This window comes from Panicum hallii, chromosome 5 (genome assembly GCF_002211085.1).
Source record: "Panicum hallii strain FIL2 chromosome 5, PHallii_v3.1, whole genome shotgun sequence".
NCBI classification, from domain to species: Eukaryota; Viridiplantae; Streptophyta; class Magnoliopsida; order Poales; family Poaceae; genus Panicum; species Panicum hallii.
Window position 1 is genome coordinate 52,100,951 of NC_038046.1, and position 16,465 is coordinate 52,117,415.

The 16,465-nt window shown below is 45.2% G+C and overlaps 1 protein-coding gene across 1 annotated transcript; it reads left to right on the forward strand.

The window, feature by feature from the left end:
• The first annotated feature begins 1,480 nt into the window (after positions 1 to 1,480).
• LOC112892755 lies at positions 1,481 to 16,038 on the forward strand. The gene is made up of 14 exons (XM_025959875.1): positions 1,481 to 1,847; positions 1,983 to 2,170; positions 3,114 to 3,182; positions 3,438 to 3,554; positions 3,636 to 3,914; positions 4,230 to 4,550; positions 6,231 to 6,582; positions 10,179 to 10,811; positions 10,973 to 11,139; positions 11,754 to 11,822; positions 11,937 to 12,050; positions 12,135 to 12,413; positions 12,738 to 13,058; positions 15,146 to 16,038. The coding sequence occupies exons 1-14, from the start codon at positions 1,745 to 1,747 to the stop codon at positions 15,491 to 15,493; spliced, it is 3,360 nt and encodes a 1,119-aa protein (XP_025815660.1). The 5' UTR covers positions 1,481 to 1,744; the 3' UTR covers positions 15,494 to 16,038.
• Positions 16,039 to 16,465: the final 427 nt, after the last annotated feature.

Sequence of the window (16,465 nt, forward strand, 5' to 3'; positions counted from 1 at the left end):
AAGCAACGGACATCAGTGGTTAAGCAAAGCGAGCGAAGGCCCACATGTCTGGGACACGACGGCTAGGTCTAGCAAGTCTGGTTTGCCTAATTAAATTTGTGTCTAGAAGGACGAAGGGCATTTTTGGCAATTTTAGTAGGGCTTGGAAGCCGCGACTCGATTTGGAATTCGGTTAACAATACTTGACATGAACGTTGTTTGGTTACTGCACCTTGTTCTTACTGGTTCTCAAGATCACACGTCGCCCAATCACAGGTCTAGGCTAGACATACGTTTTCACATCGAGACGCGCGTTCCCGTGTGCATGCAAAGGGCGGCATCAAAATGTCTTCTCTTAATTACTAGTAGGTAAATTAAATAAAACCCTGCGATTTATAAGCTGCGCGCGACTCCATCGGTAACTTGGATAATATGGCAAATCTTGTTCGTATTGGTTGTTCTTAAGATCAAATGTTGAAAAAGCAAGCGCTTGCTAGACGTCCGTCCACTTTAGGTGGAGAGGCCCGCGCGCACGTGCGTATAAACAAGGCAAAAGAATAGTATTATTTATTTCAAGTACTTTCCTTATTTGTACCCAATGAGTTAGTTGCAGTTTTCTTAGTACTTAGCATGTAAAGTCCAAGATTCTACAAATGCTCTAAGAAATGTCCATCTTTTAGTTCTCTCATTTCTTTATGTACCAAAGATTGTTTTATGGTTAGTGTGGTTTTATCCTTGCTGGTTTAAAATCCTCATGCATGTATATATTGAGTGTCTTGCATGACACATTTAGGATAACCACTGCCCCATATATATAGAGTGTCTTGCATGGCATATTTAGGATTGCAAAATGATTCGGGTATATCCTCTCGTGCTCATGAGATCTAGCTTTTATTAGGACAAAAATGTATGTGGCTAGTCATGCAAACATAACAGAAAAATTACATAAAAAGTAAAAGTTCAGCCCACACGAAATTTCGTTCCAGAGTACCCGACGAAACAAACAAAAATAACACGACATACGTCGCGTGAAGCAAACATCTTAGGCTGGATACGCGATCTCCTTATATCACGCTTCACCGTCACGCGCTGCGAGCGTTATACATTTTACAGAAAACGTTCCCACACGACACGCGAGACATGACACGTCACGGAAACCAAACCAACGATGATGTCCGGGAGTTGTAAACTCTCATGTCAAAAATCCATGGAGACGACGACTCAACAAGCCGCATAACTTCACCCTCAAGCGCCATAAACAGCACTCCCTTAACTCCAACCGTTATCGCTCCTCCACATTTATGCAGCGAACGAACGAAAATCACCATAAATCCGCACCCCCCTAGATAGCTAAGCTACCTCAAGCGTGGTCCTGCAGCAAAGGCAACGAACCAAAAAAAACCCAAACCTTTTCTCTCACAAATTTTAAAAAGAAAACGAAAAGGGGACACGAACACGAACACCTACCCCCGTGTAAGTTCCGGACAGGCGCACACACGCGACGCGAGCGAAGCCGCGAGACAGAGGCAGCGGAAAACCCAGCGGAAAAATAGAGGGAGGGAGGGGGAGAGAGAAAAAAACAGACAAGAGAGAGAGGGGAGGGAGCAGTAGCCTGCCACACCACAGTGGTGGAAGGAAAGGAAACGAGAGGGAGAGAGAAAAAAAACCCAGGCACCCCCCCGATCTCCTCCTCGCCCACCCCGATCGCCCGACCGATCGCCGCTCGGTGAAGCTTCCGGGTACCCTCCCCGCCGCCCGCGACGCCATGGAGCCGCCGCACGCCGAGGAGGCCGCCGCCGCGGGAGGAGGAGGAGGTGGAGGTGGAGGTGGAGAGGGCGGCCGCGCGAGCCCGGGCACCGGCCTCGAAGGTACTCTGCTTGCACACGGGTTTTGTTTTTTGTCGTGCCGTTCAGATCTCCGGCGCGGTGTGCGGCCAAGCGGATCTCCGGTGGATTCCGGGCGTGACGGTGTGCGCGTGGCGCGCGAATGCGTGGCTGTTGCAGGGCCGATGCTGAGGCTGGGGCTGGACGGCGGCGGGGAGGGGGAGGACGGGGAGCGGGAGGCGGAGGCGGACGCGCGGCTGCCGGAGCGCCCGGGCGAGGCGGACTGCGGCTACTACCTCCGCACGGGAGCCTGCGGCTTCGGGGACCGCTGCCGCTACAACCACCCCCGCGATCGCGGCGGCACTGAGGTGAGCGTGAGCCCTGTTTCCCGCGCTGCTCTCGCTCTTTCCCCCGATCTGGTGCCCCGTGTCCGCGTCCGAGTCGCTGTCGACGGTGAATTACTCCGCTTCAGGTAGATTCGCCGTGCGATCGAGGTAGTTACGATGTGACCCCCCGTGAGGGTCGGAACGCTGAAACTAGTGATTGTGGATTTGTGGTAATGTGGTTCTTCCATAGCCAGTGCTCGGACGCGGCACTTGTGAAATTCTCCGTGGCGTCTTGTTATTAGTGATCGGATGCCTTGGCAGCCTTTTGGGAGCTGATGGCCAGTTGTGTGTGTGATGTTATTCCTTCCTTTCATAGTTTGTTGTTGATGTCTGCTATGCCGTTTCTGTTTCCTCTATGCTTCAAATTCACTACTTTGTCTTTATTGGCTCCTTCCAGTTTTACCAGGTTGTAATAAATGCACATACTGATAGCCCCACTACCCGCCCCTGTTTTTTTCCACTTTCGATGTTGTCATAGTGATCCTGACGAGTGATGACATAAAAAGTTACTTCCCCCCAATTTGGTAGTTATCTAAGTTTTCTACGTCAAATGTGAAGGAACGAAAGCAGGGACGGTCATCTTTGTATTTTAACTTTTCTATTAACAATGCTGATGGTTGGTACATGGTAGCTTGAAGTTACTTTTTTTAATCCTTGTTTTTCACGGATTAGGAGCTTTATGACCTGCTATACTTGCAAATGATCACAACTTTGAGTACTGCTATTACTTAATAGTTATAGCTAGCACATGTAACATCCGTGGTGATAATCCTAAATGATTTGACAATCTGACGTATGCTGCAAATAAATCCCTAGTTGCTAAGAGTATATTTTTTCCCGATAGAATTCTAGGGAACATTTTTGCAAATTCTACTGAAGTGCAAAACTGTTAAATAGTTTCTTTCAATATTATTTCAAACTTTAGTTTGGTGGAGGTGCCAAGAATGGAGCAGCATCAGACTTTCCAGAGAGACAGGGTCAACCTGTATGCGAGGTACATTAACGCCTTCAAACTCAAGTTTTATTATCTTCCATTAAAGAGTTAAGCATTAGTCACACATTCAAGCATGTATCCGGCAACTCCTGCACACTATTTGCATGCCTCCAGTGTAACATGTATCTGCTGCTTGTCCACGGGCATGCAGGGTGAACAAATATCGAAGGAAGTAATTATTCACACCTCTTATTATATGTTATGTCAGATGACTTGTTAAATTTTGGTGATTTACTGCTTGTCCTTTTTTTACAGTATTATTTGAAGACTGGTACTTGTAAATTTGGTTCCAATTGCAAATACCACCATCCTAAGCAAGATGGATCAGTGCAGTCTGTTATATTAAACAGCAGTGGATTCCCTCTACGCCTGGTATGAAAATTCCTATGACCGTGCTTCTTGGATTATTTCAAATTATTTTGCAAGAAAATAATTTACATGAATGAATTGCAGGGTGAGAAAGAATGCTCCTACTATATGAAGACTGGGCAATGCAAGTTTGGTTCTACATGTAAATTTCATCATCCAGAATTTGGTGGTATTCCGGTGACCCCTGGAATATATCCACCATTACAATCAGCATCTGTGACCTCCCCCCATACATATGCTCCTCTTGCAAATTGGCAAATGGGAAGGTCACCTGTAGTTCCTGGATCATATATACCAGGTTCATATACTCCGATGATGCTCTCATCTGGAATGGTTCCATTGCAAGGATGGAACCCTTATCCGGTATATAATTTGGACAAAATGCTTTATTTTCGACAGAAGAAAGGGTTCATGGCAACAAACTTGTACCAAATATAAAGAAAATGAGCAAGCCCTTTTGTAAGCTAGTATAAGATTATCATATGATCTGTCTAGGCAAGGTCTGAAAGACATTCATTGATATGTTACCTGAAATTACTTGGCAATGTCAAGAAAAGAAATAATGTAGGGCAATACAGTTAACTTGTTGGAAAATAATAAAAAGAAAACTAATAAAAAATATATTTACCTAAAAGAGTGACTTGATTATTCCTAAGTTTTAACTCTTCATTGATGCAGGCATCGGTAAATCCTGTAGCATCAGTTGGAGCACAACAAACTGTTCAAGCTGGACCATTATATGGTATAGGACACCATGGATCTTCCGCTACAATTGCTTATGGAAGTCCATACATGCCCTATTCTTCCTCGACTGGACAATCGAGCAATAACCATCAAGAGCATGGATTCCCTGAGCGGCCAGGGCAGCCTGAGTGTCAGTATTACATGAGGACCGGAGATTGCAAATTTGGAGCTACATGTAAATATAATCATCCTCGAGATTGGAGTGCTGCTAAGTCCAGTTATGTGTTCAGCCCTCTCTGCCTTCCACTTCGTCCGGTGAGCATCCAGAACTTGGTATATATTTATGTGTTAACGGGACTAATTCAGTAATGCTACTTCTAAGTTACTATATTTCTCCATTAGTAGGATGCTTCCGCAGTTTTAGCAAATTTGAACAAATCAAACCTGTCAAACCATGCTTCCTCACCACTATAGTAACAAAAGAAAGCATACGATTTTTGTAAAAAAAAAACTTGAAGAGAATTGCTTCAATAGTCTCCAAGAGAGCCATTGTATTCCATGATAATGTTCTATCCAAATGAGTGACTATCTAGTTTAGCATCTCTGTTTAGTTCCTTTTCTTTCAATAATCTTTGCATAGGTCTCTAGCAGTCTATGAAAATGGGACACTATTTTACGTGAGAATCTTGCTGGAAAACCATGTATAATAATCACAGCACGAGAACTACAAGCTGGGCTTAACAACATGGCTTCTTGTGTTATTTCACCACAGTACACATATATAAAAAAGGGGTGGAGTTGAACTGACGGGGTGAGAGTAGAACCCACTTTAGAGCAGGAAACAAATCCATGTGAACCAATATGCGGATGATATTATTACAATCTAGTTAATGTGATGATCATGTGAAATAGCAAAGTTTCACCTACTTAGTATGCTGTCTTGCTGAGCAGTTGGAAGATTGAACGAAAACCATTTGTGGCCTATATAGGGAACTTATAGAGGTATTAGATTAACTCTGGTATTTATAAGCTTTACCATGCGCACAGATGGCTTGCAGCAATATTAATACGTCGTCTTGCTATACTTGTCATGGATTTCCGTCCACTAAGACAAATAATTTGCTTTATGTAAGGCACGAATTGGTTTTTGTTTGTTTCTACTAAATCCCTTTTGGTGAACCAATATAAAACAAATGCATACTTAGTGCAATTCTCCTCTTTCCCCTGATAATCAGCTCTTGCAAGGTAGATATCATTTTTTAACTGATTGAAATGGTAGTTAATATAATTGGAATGCTATTGGATGACTCACTGTGGCGGGTCGTCATAAACTATGTGAAGTGTACTATAACAAAGTGTTGTGAGAACGAGAATGAATTGAGCATCTGCATTGTCATTTGCTCAGAACCATGATACATTTTTTATCAAGAACAAATAAGATATGGAATTTGGAATTTTGATACAGAAATAACAACTGAATCCATGTTGCACTCACTCATGATTACTATATCCCTGTCTAATTAAGGTGCTCAGTTCAGTAAAGCAAAGGAGTTCAGTTGGGACTAAGTTTCTTTTAAAGCATTTGACTTAACTTCATTGTACCCTGCAAAATGTCCCATATATTGTGAAATCTGCAAATATCCTCTTGTAACATTTCCCCCCTTTAGTTTGACCTTGTAAGATCTTGACATTTAGTTGCATATTCCAAACTCCTTACTGATTGTGCTTGTTGGTGTGAAATCCTGTATTAGTTTGTAATGGCATAGAGATTTGTACCTCTTACTGAAGTGTCTTGGATACACTGTCATCCTTTTTCTTTATCCTGCACATTTGCCTACTGCAGCTGGTTGCAGTTGAGTACAAACATATAGGATGTTATGTTTCTTTTTTTATATGCTGTCTGAACTTATCATGATGTTTTTTTTGTCATGTTTTTCATTTTTGGGAAAATGGTCTGCAGCTTCTTACCAATCTCTCTGTTATCTAAACATACAGGGTGCTCAACCTTGTGCATACTATGCCCAAAATGGATATTGCAGATATGGAATTGCATGCAAATATGATCACCCAATGGGTGCACTAGGCTACAGTTCATCAGCTTTACCCCTATCTGACATGCCAATTGCTCCTTACCCTCTCGGCTTTTCTGTTGCCACGTTGGCTCCATCTTCGTCTTCCCCAGAATATATTTCAACCAAAGACCAATCTATCAATCAAGTAGCATCACCAGTGGCAGCACCCGAGTCTGTTGGAGCAGTCTTGCCAAAAGGGGTTTTCCCTCCAGATACCATTATGCGAACTCAGACTTCTACTACTGGTGTCAGCAGTTCAAGCCCTGGTGGTGGTCGCTGATTTCTGAGCTGAGTGGAGTGATCTCCTCAGCACAATTTTTCTGTCGCTTTGACACAGGTAGGTTAACCTTACATTGAATTTCGTCATAGCATAGAACATACTACCGCTGATAACACTTGCTCTTTTGACATCAGTTCCGATAGGCCTCTCCAATGTGAATAAGAAGCTGTGGCCTCTGTAGAGAAGCCGTGGCTAGGGTGGTTTTCTTTACCATCACAATAAGAGCATTGATAGGTTACAAGCAAGCTTGATTCACTTGCAATTTTTGTGTTCTTCTGTTCATGTCCGAAATGGGAAAAAGAAGGAAGGTTTTTGAATGTCAGGTTCGATAGCATGTTGGGCAAGGTGGTGAGACTCAGGTCCATTCCCTCGGTAAATAATTCTCAGGCAAGGAAATTTTCGTTGTTATCAGGAAAATTTTCACATGCAGAGTTACTGGGTTTTCTCCTCCACTTTTCCAAAATTCTTTTTCTTCTCTTTTTTTTCTTGTATATTGTCATATATATGTTACATATATATATCATCATCAACAGACTTGAGACTTGTAACTGCATTTATATATATGTCCATACTAGGAGCAAGGCGCATTGTAATGGACAAAGAATGCTTAATTGAAGAGATCTTGCTGTCATTACCGAAACGGTTGTATCGATGAGGTCAACTTCACACTTTTAGCGTTGTTCTGTTTTATATTAGTGCCGGGAGGTACGGAAAAGCATATGCGATCTTGGGATCTGATGCACCAATTATACTTTCCCCCAAAAGTTGAATCTGTGCATTAAAAAATATTAGCTTTACTACACGTTAGAATATGTTCACATGCAAATTATTGTGTAAAATTTGTCGTCTCTTCTAGAATAGAAAACACAAGTCTGTACACGTGTCTTCCTAAATGATTATGTTCGCCTATCCTCTTTTTCTTCAGAGCGTACGACAAATTTCGCCTTTGCCATTTGCATGAATGTTCCAACATATCTGACTTGAAAAAAAAATAGAGCGCGCATATAATACAGGTACGGAAAAACGCCCGTTCAAGTAGTTTGTTGTGTGTCACTCCTGCCAACGCTCCGTGAAACTGCTCCCTTTCATTCTTGTGAAGCAGTTCCAATTCTACTTAAAATTTCAACAAGAGAAGCTCATAAAGGGGGGGGGGGGGGGGGGGCGGGGAATCAACAAGAGGAACTTAGCCTAGCCGTTGATGAAAAAGTCTCCATGCAAAGATACCCACACGGTGATTCAACTTGCTTATTACAGCACTATTTTATTTAGATCCAAACCTTAAAAGTAAAAAGGAACTCTTTAGACAGATATTCCAATTGGAACATGTTTTTTTATGGTTTCCAGAGTGATCGCACATTCGCACTCAGTAACTACAAGGTCTATTTATATAAAAAAAAACTAACTACACGGTATCGGTAGGTCCTGAAAACCTGAACTGGGTGACTGGGTCAGACTCAGGAGTCATTCTGGAAGATCATAATCATAGTGACATACTAGTAACCGTTTTAACGCTTAAGTCCCGGATTTTACTGATTTAACAACAGAATAGTAACCAATCAAAATTACAGGATGAAAATATTCCATCCGTCCTAAAAAGAATGCAACTCTCGCTTCTCGAGAAGTCAAAAATTTTCAAGTTTGACCAAATTTGTACAAAAATTGACTAACATTTATGTCTTCAAATAGATTTAGTATAAAAATATATTACATAATTAATGTGATGATACTTATTTTATAACAGAAATGTTAATGCTATTTTAAATAAATTTGGTCAAATTTAGAATTATTTGACTCCCTAGAAAGTAAGAGATATTTTTTTTAGAAGGGAGGGAGTAGATTAGGCCCTACACAATGTGCTAGGGAAGCCTGAAAATAAATAGGCCCCACTGCAAGAAAATAAGCATCACTCTCCAAAGCTGTAACGTGCGAAAAATTTGGCATCGCCGCTATGTAAAAGCTCGGGACCCGCAGGAAATAAAATATCGCTATTTTGCAACAACCAAAGCAAAAAATTATTGTTTAGGAATGGAGCATTGGTGCATATACATGCCCCGCTCCCAGTTTTTTTTTAGCATCACAAGCCACAATGGAAAGAGTGATGCTCCAATCTTCTCTCTTTTAGGCATTATTTTAACCACACATTGTGAGAAGTCTTAGCAGCATGTGTTTGGTTCGAGGGTCCAACCAGTCTTAACAGTATGTGTTTGGTTCAAGGGTCTAAGTAGGTTGGGTTGGATGGAACTTGTTTTTGAAAGTGTTTGGTTTGAGAATGAGATAGATTGGATCCATCCCCAAGGGTGAATATTATCTTAGACGCGGGTCGAGGTGGTCCGTTCAAATTAAGCGGACCACCCCAATCCACTTCAACGCCGTCGGGGCTTTGTCTCGATCGAACGGGGGCGCGCGGCGCGGAGGAGTGGCATGGCGGGGGAGCACGGCCCGCGGCAGCTGGCTCGGGCAGAGGAGCGGTGCGACGGGGTGAGCTTGGGCCGCGGCGGCAGGCTCCGGCGGATGAGTGAGGCATGACAGGGGACCGAGGCATGGCCGGCTTGAACAGGGGAGCGGCACGGAGAGGCGTGCTCGGGCCGTGGCGGCCGGCTCCAAGGTGGGGTAGGCAAAGGCGGCACGAGGCCGGCTGCCAATCAAGCAGAGGAGCGACGCAACGGGGCGAGCTCGGGCCATTGTGAGAGGCGGCGTCAAGCGGACCGAACCCCAGCGGACGCGACCGCTGGCCGAGCTCGGGCGCAGCGGAGGACGAGTGGCGTCAGGTGGGTCGAGCTTCGGCGGGTGCGGTGGTGGGCTGGAGTTGTAGGAGCTTGCGGCAGCGGCTGAGCTCGAAGGGAGGCCACGACGGTGGCCCCGCTCGCGGGTGCTACCCGCCACGATTGAGCTCAGCAGCCCCTCTTGCGGGAGCTCCCTGCGGCGGCCGAGCTCAGCGCGCGGGTGCGCTGCGAGGGTCGCAGCGGCGCGGGTGCACGACGAGGAGAGTGAGGATGAAGAAGGTGAGGGAAGAGGAAGAAAAGATGAGGAGATTGGCACGTGGATCCCACAGAAAGGCTACTAACGGTGTTAAAAATAACCACCTTAATCCACATCCGTATTCTTACAAACATATAAAATATTGGATCCAATTTAATCTAGCAACCAAACACATACCGGGTTCGACCAAATCTATAAAAATAGAGATGGACTTAAACATATCTCCGAACCAAAACGCATGGTTTGAGTCCAGTGATATTTTTTTGGAATCGAGAATCCAACGACTCCACTCCACAACAGAGATCCCAACAGCTACTACGACGGGGCGGTGAAATACTAGCCGGGGATAGAGATGCTCCTCGGATGCGACATGCGAGTACGGGAGGAACCCGCCCCGGTCTACCGCGCGTGGCAGCGGCACGTGACGACCCCTCTCGCTTGCTCAGCGCCGCGCAAGAAAAGCAACGAACCACCGTCGTCCTCCGCCGGGCCCACCACGACGACCCCGCATTTACTGCGACACGCGGCCGCCCCTGCCCCTGCCCACCCGCCCCCTTTTCCGCCTCCCCCCTCTTCCGTTGGCGCCGCGCCTCGGCTCGCCTACTCCGCCAGCCTACAGCGAGCGAGCAGCGACCAGCAACCGCCCGCCAACCCGCCCCGCCCCGCCCCGCCCCGCCCCGCCGCGCCGTAACCGTACCCAGTTGCGGTCGCGCGAGCCAAACCACGCGTCCTCCGCCCGTTCCGCTCGCTGTCCCCCCGCGGGCACGGGCTCCGCTCCGCTCCGCTCCGCTCCGCTCCAGCGCCGAACGGGAGGAACAGGAACCCCACCACCACTCCAACCCCGCGCCCCCCCCATCGATCGATCCCCATCCCTCTCCCGCAAAAAGGCCGCGCCGCGACGCGACCGCGTACGGGGGCCGGGCCGCGAGCGTGCTGTGTGCAGGGGGGAGGTGAGGGGAGAGAAGAGGAGTCGCCAGGAAGCAACCGCGAGGAGGAGGCAGCAGCAGCAAGCACCGGCAGCACTGCAGCAGCGCGGAGAGAAAAAAAAATCGGGAGTGATTTCCTTTCCCACCCCCTGTTGGCTCCGTGAGCTTTGGGTGCACGCGTGCCCGAGCTTCGCCTCCGATCGAGCCCGCCCGGCGAGGCAGGCGCCCGATCGCCGCGCTCCGGGGGTGCGCCGGATGGAGCCGTACGCGGCTGCGAAGGGGGGAGGCGGGGGCGGCGACGCCAGCACCGGCTTGGAAGGTACGCTAGGCCCGCAATTGGGGTTTTCTGCGGGGTTCGGGGGATTCGCCGCTTGCAGCTCTTTTGCTCGCCCGCTCGCTAGGGTTTTGGATCTCCGATGCGGTCGCTCGCTGCAGCCCGGGTGCGTGCTGACGGTGACGTCGCCGTGGACGCTTTCGCAGAGTCGATGCGGAGGTTGGGGCTCGGCGGGGACGGGGAGGCGGGGGACGCGAAGCTGCCGGAGCGGCCGGGCGAGGCGGACTGCGCCTACTACCTCCGCACCGGCGCCTGCGGCTACGGGGAGCGCTGCCGCTACAACCACCCCCGCGACCGCGATCGGTCCGCCCCGGTGAGCGCCGCTTCATCCCGTGCCGTTTCTCCCCACCCTGTTCTGCTCTGTTTTGTTCTGCTTTCCGGCTCGTGCTCGGCGTGTGCGATGGTTACTGGAGTGTGGAGAGCTAACCGCTTCTGCTATCCTGACAATGACCGACGAGTTGGATTACACCTGGTTGGTGGGTGACGAGCGTCTTGCTTAAAGTTGAAGTTTTTTGGCGAGTGATGATTACTGTAAGGGATGGAAGTGAAAGTTATGGAAGTTTGGTGTCTTGTTGCTGATGTGGGGAATTTTGAGTTCCCAACTTTGGCTCCGAAACCATACTGCTTAGGCGCTTAGTAGCTTTCATTTGTAGGCCTGGTCTGGCACCACAGTTCTACTTCTATTAGGATTGTATTGCCTGTCCTTTTCTTATGCTTTGAGTCTTTACCACATGACTGTGTTCACATCTGCCAAGGTTTGGTGGTAGGAGCTAGAACCTTCATTGAACATGTGTAATATGGCTATGAATCTGTCACACCAAATTGAGTGGATTTGAGTCGAATGTATGTATTATAGGATAATTTGAATATATTTTGGCTTCCTTTTGATTTAGACATGTATCTGTTTGATTCTGGTGTGGTTTTCAGGTTAATGGAGTTGAAAGGACTGCAGGTGCAGTGGAGTATCCTGAGCGACCGGGACAGCCACTTTGTGAGGTAATTAAACAGATTATAAAGCTTTTTATGATTGATAGTGTAGATCAAACTATATGATTTTTTTTTACTGTGATGTGGTGGGAACTCCGGTTACAAATTCTCTTGCTTTCTCAGTACTATGCAAAGAATGGGACCTGTAAATTTGGTTCCAACTGCAAGTTTGATCATCCCAGGGAAGGTGGTTTTGTACCTGTGGCATTAAACAGCAGTGGGTTCCCTCTACGTCAGGTGGGAGTTCTCATTCAATCAAAGTTTCTGTTTAATTAAGAATCTTGTTTGTTCATTTTATGAAACTTTCCATGGTTCACGCAGGGTGAAAAGGAATGTTCCTATTACATGAAAACTGGGCATTGCAAGTTTGGAGGTACATGTAAATTCCATCACCCGGAACTTGGTATTCTTTCAGAGACACCTACCATGTATCCACCAGTGCAACCATCACCTGTTTCCTCCCCACATCCATATCCACATCTTACCAATTGGCAAATGGGGAGGCCTCCTGTTGTGCCAGGGTCATTTTTACCAGGCTCGTATCCACCAATGATGCTTCCACCTACACTTATGCCAATGCATGGATGGAACCCTTATATTGTAAGTTTCTATTGTTGTCATTTTGTTCTTTATTTCTTTATAGAAGGCACTCTGGTATATAATTCAGGAAGAATATTTTCGTTCTAATATGACTTGTCCAGTATAGACTCAAATACTTAGAAATAAGTTCATAACATCCCTTGTTATTGATGTAACATTTATTGCCTATCACTAGAAACGAAGAGTTTAGAAGGCCACAAACTAATTGGATGCAATTTAGTGATTCCTTCATGTCTTGGAAATGCAATCATAGTATCATAGTTATGAAAATAAAATGCTCCTGACTGCCTTTAATGGACTTTTTAACTTTGTTTTTGTTTCTAGTCACCTATGAACCAGGTTGCACCAGCTGGGGGACAGCAAACTGCTCAAACAGGTCCACCTTATGGCTTGTCGCACCAGGGGCCAACCTCTGCATTCACGTATGGCAGTCATTATGCGCAACTGTATTCCTCAGCTGGGACTTCAAGCAGCAACATACAAGAATATGCCTTACCAGAGCGGCCTGGGCAGCCTGAATGTGAACATTACATGAAGACAGGAACCTGTAAATATGGAGCAGCCTGCAAATACCATCATCCTCAGTACTTCAGTGGACCGAAATCTAACTGTGCCCTGAGCCCTTTGGGTCTTCCACTTCGGCCTGTGAGTAGATCTCATACATTCACCTGTTATCATTCAGGAAACATATATGGTGTCTCCATTGAATATAGTCCGTATTGTTTTTCATCCTTGATTACCAGTTTGCATTTATTGCCAACAATTTGATTGACAAGTGTCATTTAATCACACTCTCTTTTTTGTCCCAATTCACATGCATTTCGTAAAGAGAGGTAGAGGTAGAGGTAGAGGTAGAGGTAGAGGTAGAGGTAGAGGTAGAGGTAGAGGTAGAGGTAGAGGTAGACCTAGACTAACTTGGGACGAGACGGTTAAGAGAGACATTAAGGAGTGGAAGATCGCTAAGGAATTAGCTATGGATAGGAGCGCTTGGAGATTAGCAATTAACGTACCTGAACCGTGACCCTTGTTACTTTTTGTTTAACCCCTAACTCTTCCTTTGGCTTGTGCCCTTTTTGTGTTTCTTATTCTTGTTTTCTGTGGGTTTCATCTCTAGCCTACCCCAACTTGCTTGGGACAAAAGGCTAAGTTGTTGTTGTTGTTGTTGTTGTTCACATGCATTTCGTTCTCCCTATTGAGGCATGGTGATCACTCGAACACATTCATCTTCTAGCATGTTTAGAGACTCCAAAATTTTGTGCCATAAAGCTAAAATTGTTGCATTTATGTGAGATTCTGTTGAAACCTGCTGAATTTTGAATATATCAATTTTGAAACTGATGAGCTACTGCACACCTTTAACAGTTGCCCACTCGACACCTTAGTTTCAAAACTAAGTCCGTCCGTGTGATTTGTTCATTGTTCATTGGAGCACTGCTCTCTAGTAGTCAACCTGGCCATCTCATCTCCAATTCATAAATCATACATGGAAACATTATAATGTTTTGTACATCAAATTTACTGGGAACTCTGATGCGGAACATACATGGAAACACAAACAAGAGTTACTAGGAATGAGATTTTGGTTATGTCTTAACCGTATTTTCAGTTTTTGCTGCATCCAACTATTCATCTTAAAATGTGTGTAGCATGCTGCTTTTTGAGCCACCAATTAAATGCAGAGAAATACTGAAAGAATGTGACTAACAACCAATGGTTTACATGGGAAATATCTGATCTTATGCTCCATAGTTTAAAATGTTGTCCTTGATCATAAATCGTGCTTCAGCGCAGATTTTACCTTTTCCCTGCATCCACATGGAAATGCAACACTAAGATATGATCAACTATGCTTTTGAACCATTCTTGGTCTGTGAAATTCTGTAATTTCTCATTTCTCACTCGTGTAACTTAGGTGCTTTTACTTCTTATAGTTCTGGACATATAATATAAACATATCACTAAAGTAAAATATATAATTTGTACATCATCTCGTTCCAGTCTGTTGATATTTTTATGGGATAAAATCTTGTTTACAAGTTCCGCACCTTCTTATACTTCAAAAAAGCCCCTATACTTAGTTGCAAAGGTTTTGATTCTTGGCCGAGGTAAAAATTGATGGCTACCTTGCTTGTTACCAAAGAATCCCCTGGCTCTGTTAACATCATGTTGGGAAGCTAAACAGTGAAACGCTAACTGTACAGTTTAACTGATGCTAGAGCGGTAGAGCCTGGTTTATAAGTGTAATGTACATTCTAGCATCTTTGATCTACTCTTTTTTGTTGAGATGAATTAGTTTTCTATTCATATGGCTGAGGCAGCCATCCTTATGACTTATGATAGAACTTTGACAAAAATTATTTTCCATTATGAAATCACAAAGAGGCTGGGTGTGGGAAGGTTATTGAAGATCTGATCGATGATTAACATTTATATTTTGTTGTGGCATCTGCCGTGAATTCAGTTCCTTCTATCATGCCCCATCCTTTTTTTCCTTGCACTTGACATATTTTTTTTTTGGGGTTTACCCTGACACAAGCAATTTGAGTTAATGTTCCTCCAGTATTTCCCTGTGGTTGCAAGTGATATAAGGCATGCAGAGTCTTGCATGACACTGGATTTTCTATAATGAGGCATGATAGCAGTGTTGGGAATATTAATGGGCATTACCTGTTGCCTTTTTTTTTTAAGTTCACAATTCACATGTTCACCTGAAGCTTCTTCTTGATTTGCAGGGTTCTCAGCCTTGTACTTACTATGCACAGCATGGCTTTTGCAAGTTTGGGCCGACATGCAAGTTTGATCACCCGATGGGCACTCTAAACTATAGTCCTTCAGTGTCATCACTTACTGATGTGCCAGTCGCACCATATCCTCTCAGTTTCCCTGTTGCTCCTATGGCTCCATATCCGTCGTCTACTGATCTGCGGCCACAGTACACTCTAACCAAGGAGTCCTCTGCTAATCCACCTGCAGTGCCTGGAACTACTTATGGACCTGTTGGGACAATATCAAAGGTTTATGCCCCCCACACACTTATCCGACCCCCAAATGCCGCAGCTGCTGGCATGCAAGCGTCATAAGGAGCCAGCATGGAGAGCTCTAGTCCCCTTTCTGTCATGACGATGTATCTTCAGCAAGCTTCTCTGCACTTCCGCCATAGGTGAAATGAGGTCTCGGATTCTTTTTGCTCCAATTCGACTCCCCATCAATTGTGAATAAAAGGCTGCAGCTGACATAGAAAAGTCCGAATAAATGCAAAGATAGGAATTGGCAAGCTCATTCACTTGCCATTTTTCTGTCCGTCTCTGAAACAGAGAGAAGGGAGAGACTTCTGATTGTAGTTCAGAGCTCCGTTGTTATCTCGTACATAATTAACGGAGCAGGCCTGTAACTGTTGGAGGGGACTTCTTATCTGGAAGCTAATGGGTTCCGCAGCCCTTTCCCAAATCTTCTTTTGTTTATCCCATCATCTATATATATGTATATCCCTGGAACAGTAACTATGACTTCTGCAATATGTATATGCGAACTGGGAACACGGGATACATTGTAGCGAAACACTTTGAACCCTTAACTGAGTCATCTGAAACCATTCGCTGGTCATTTATCTGCAGATATTTTGCTCTGTTGTAATTGTCATTAAGTTGCGCCAATTGCATGCTTCTATTTCTTGTTTGTTGGAATTGGCCGGTGTAATGTCTGGCAGTTGAATTGCTGCCTTGCTGGTCATTCCAAAACATTTGCCTCTGCTGGTTGCTGAGCTGAACTTTGAGGATGAGAAAAATCCACAATAGCCTGAATAACATCCGAAGCTCCTCGCACCCATTCTGAATTTTCGAACTCCTGGGAAAAATTCTTCAAAGTGTGGTTATCTGCAAGCTGAACTGTTCAGTAAAGATGAGTTCCATTCAACTGTGTGAAGCTGCTTAGAGGGAAGAAAGGAAATGGACCAGCAATCAGCAAGGCGCCAATCAGCGAGGGACATCAAGTTTGATAGAATCTTTCTTCCCTCTGCATTTGTGACGGATTTTATCAGGTGACTAATGACAGGA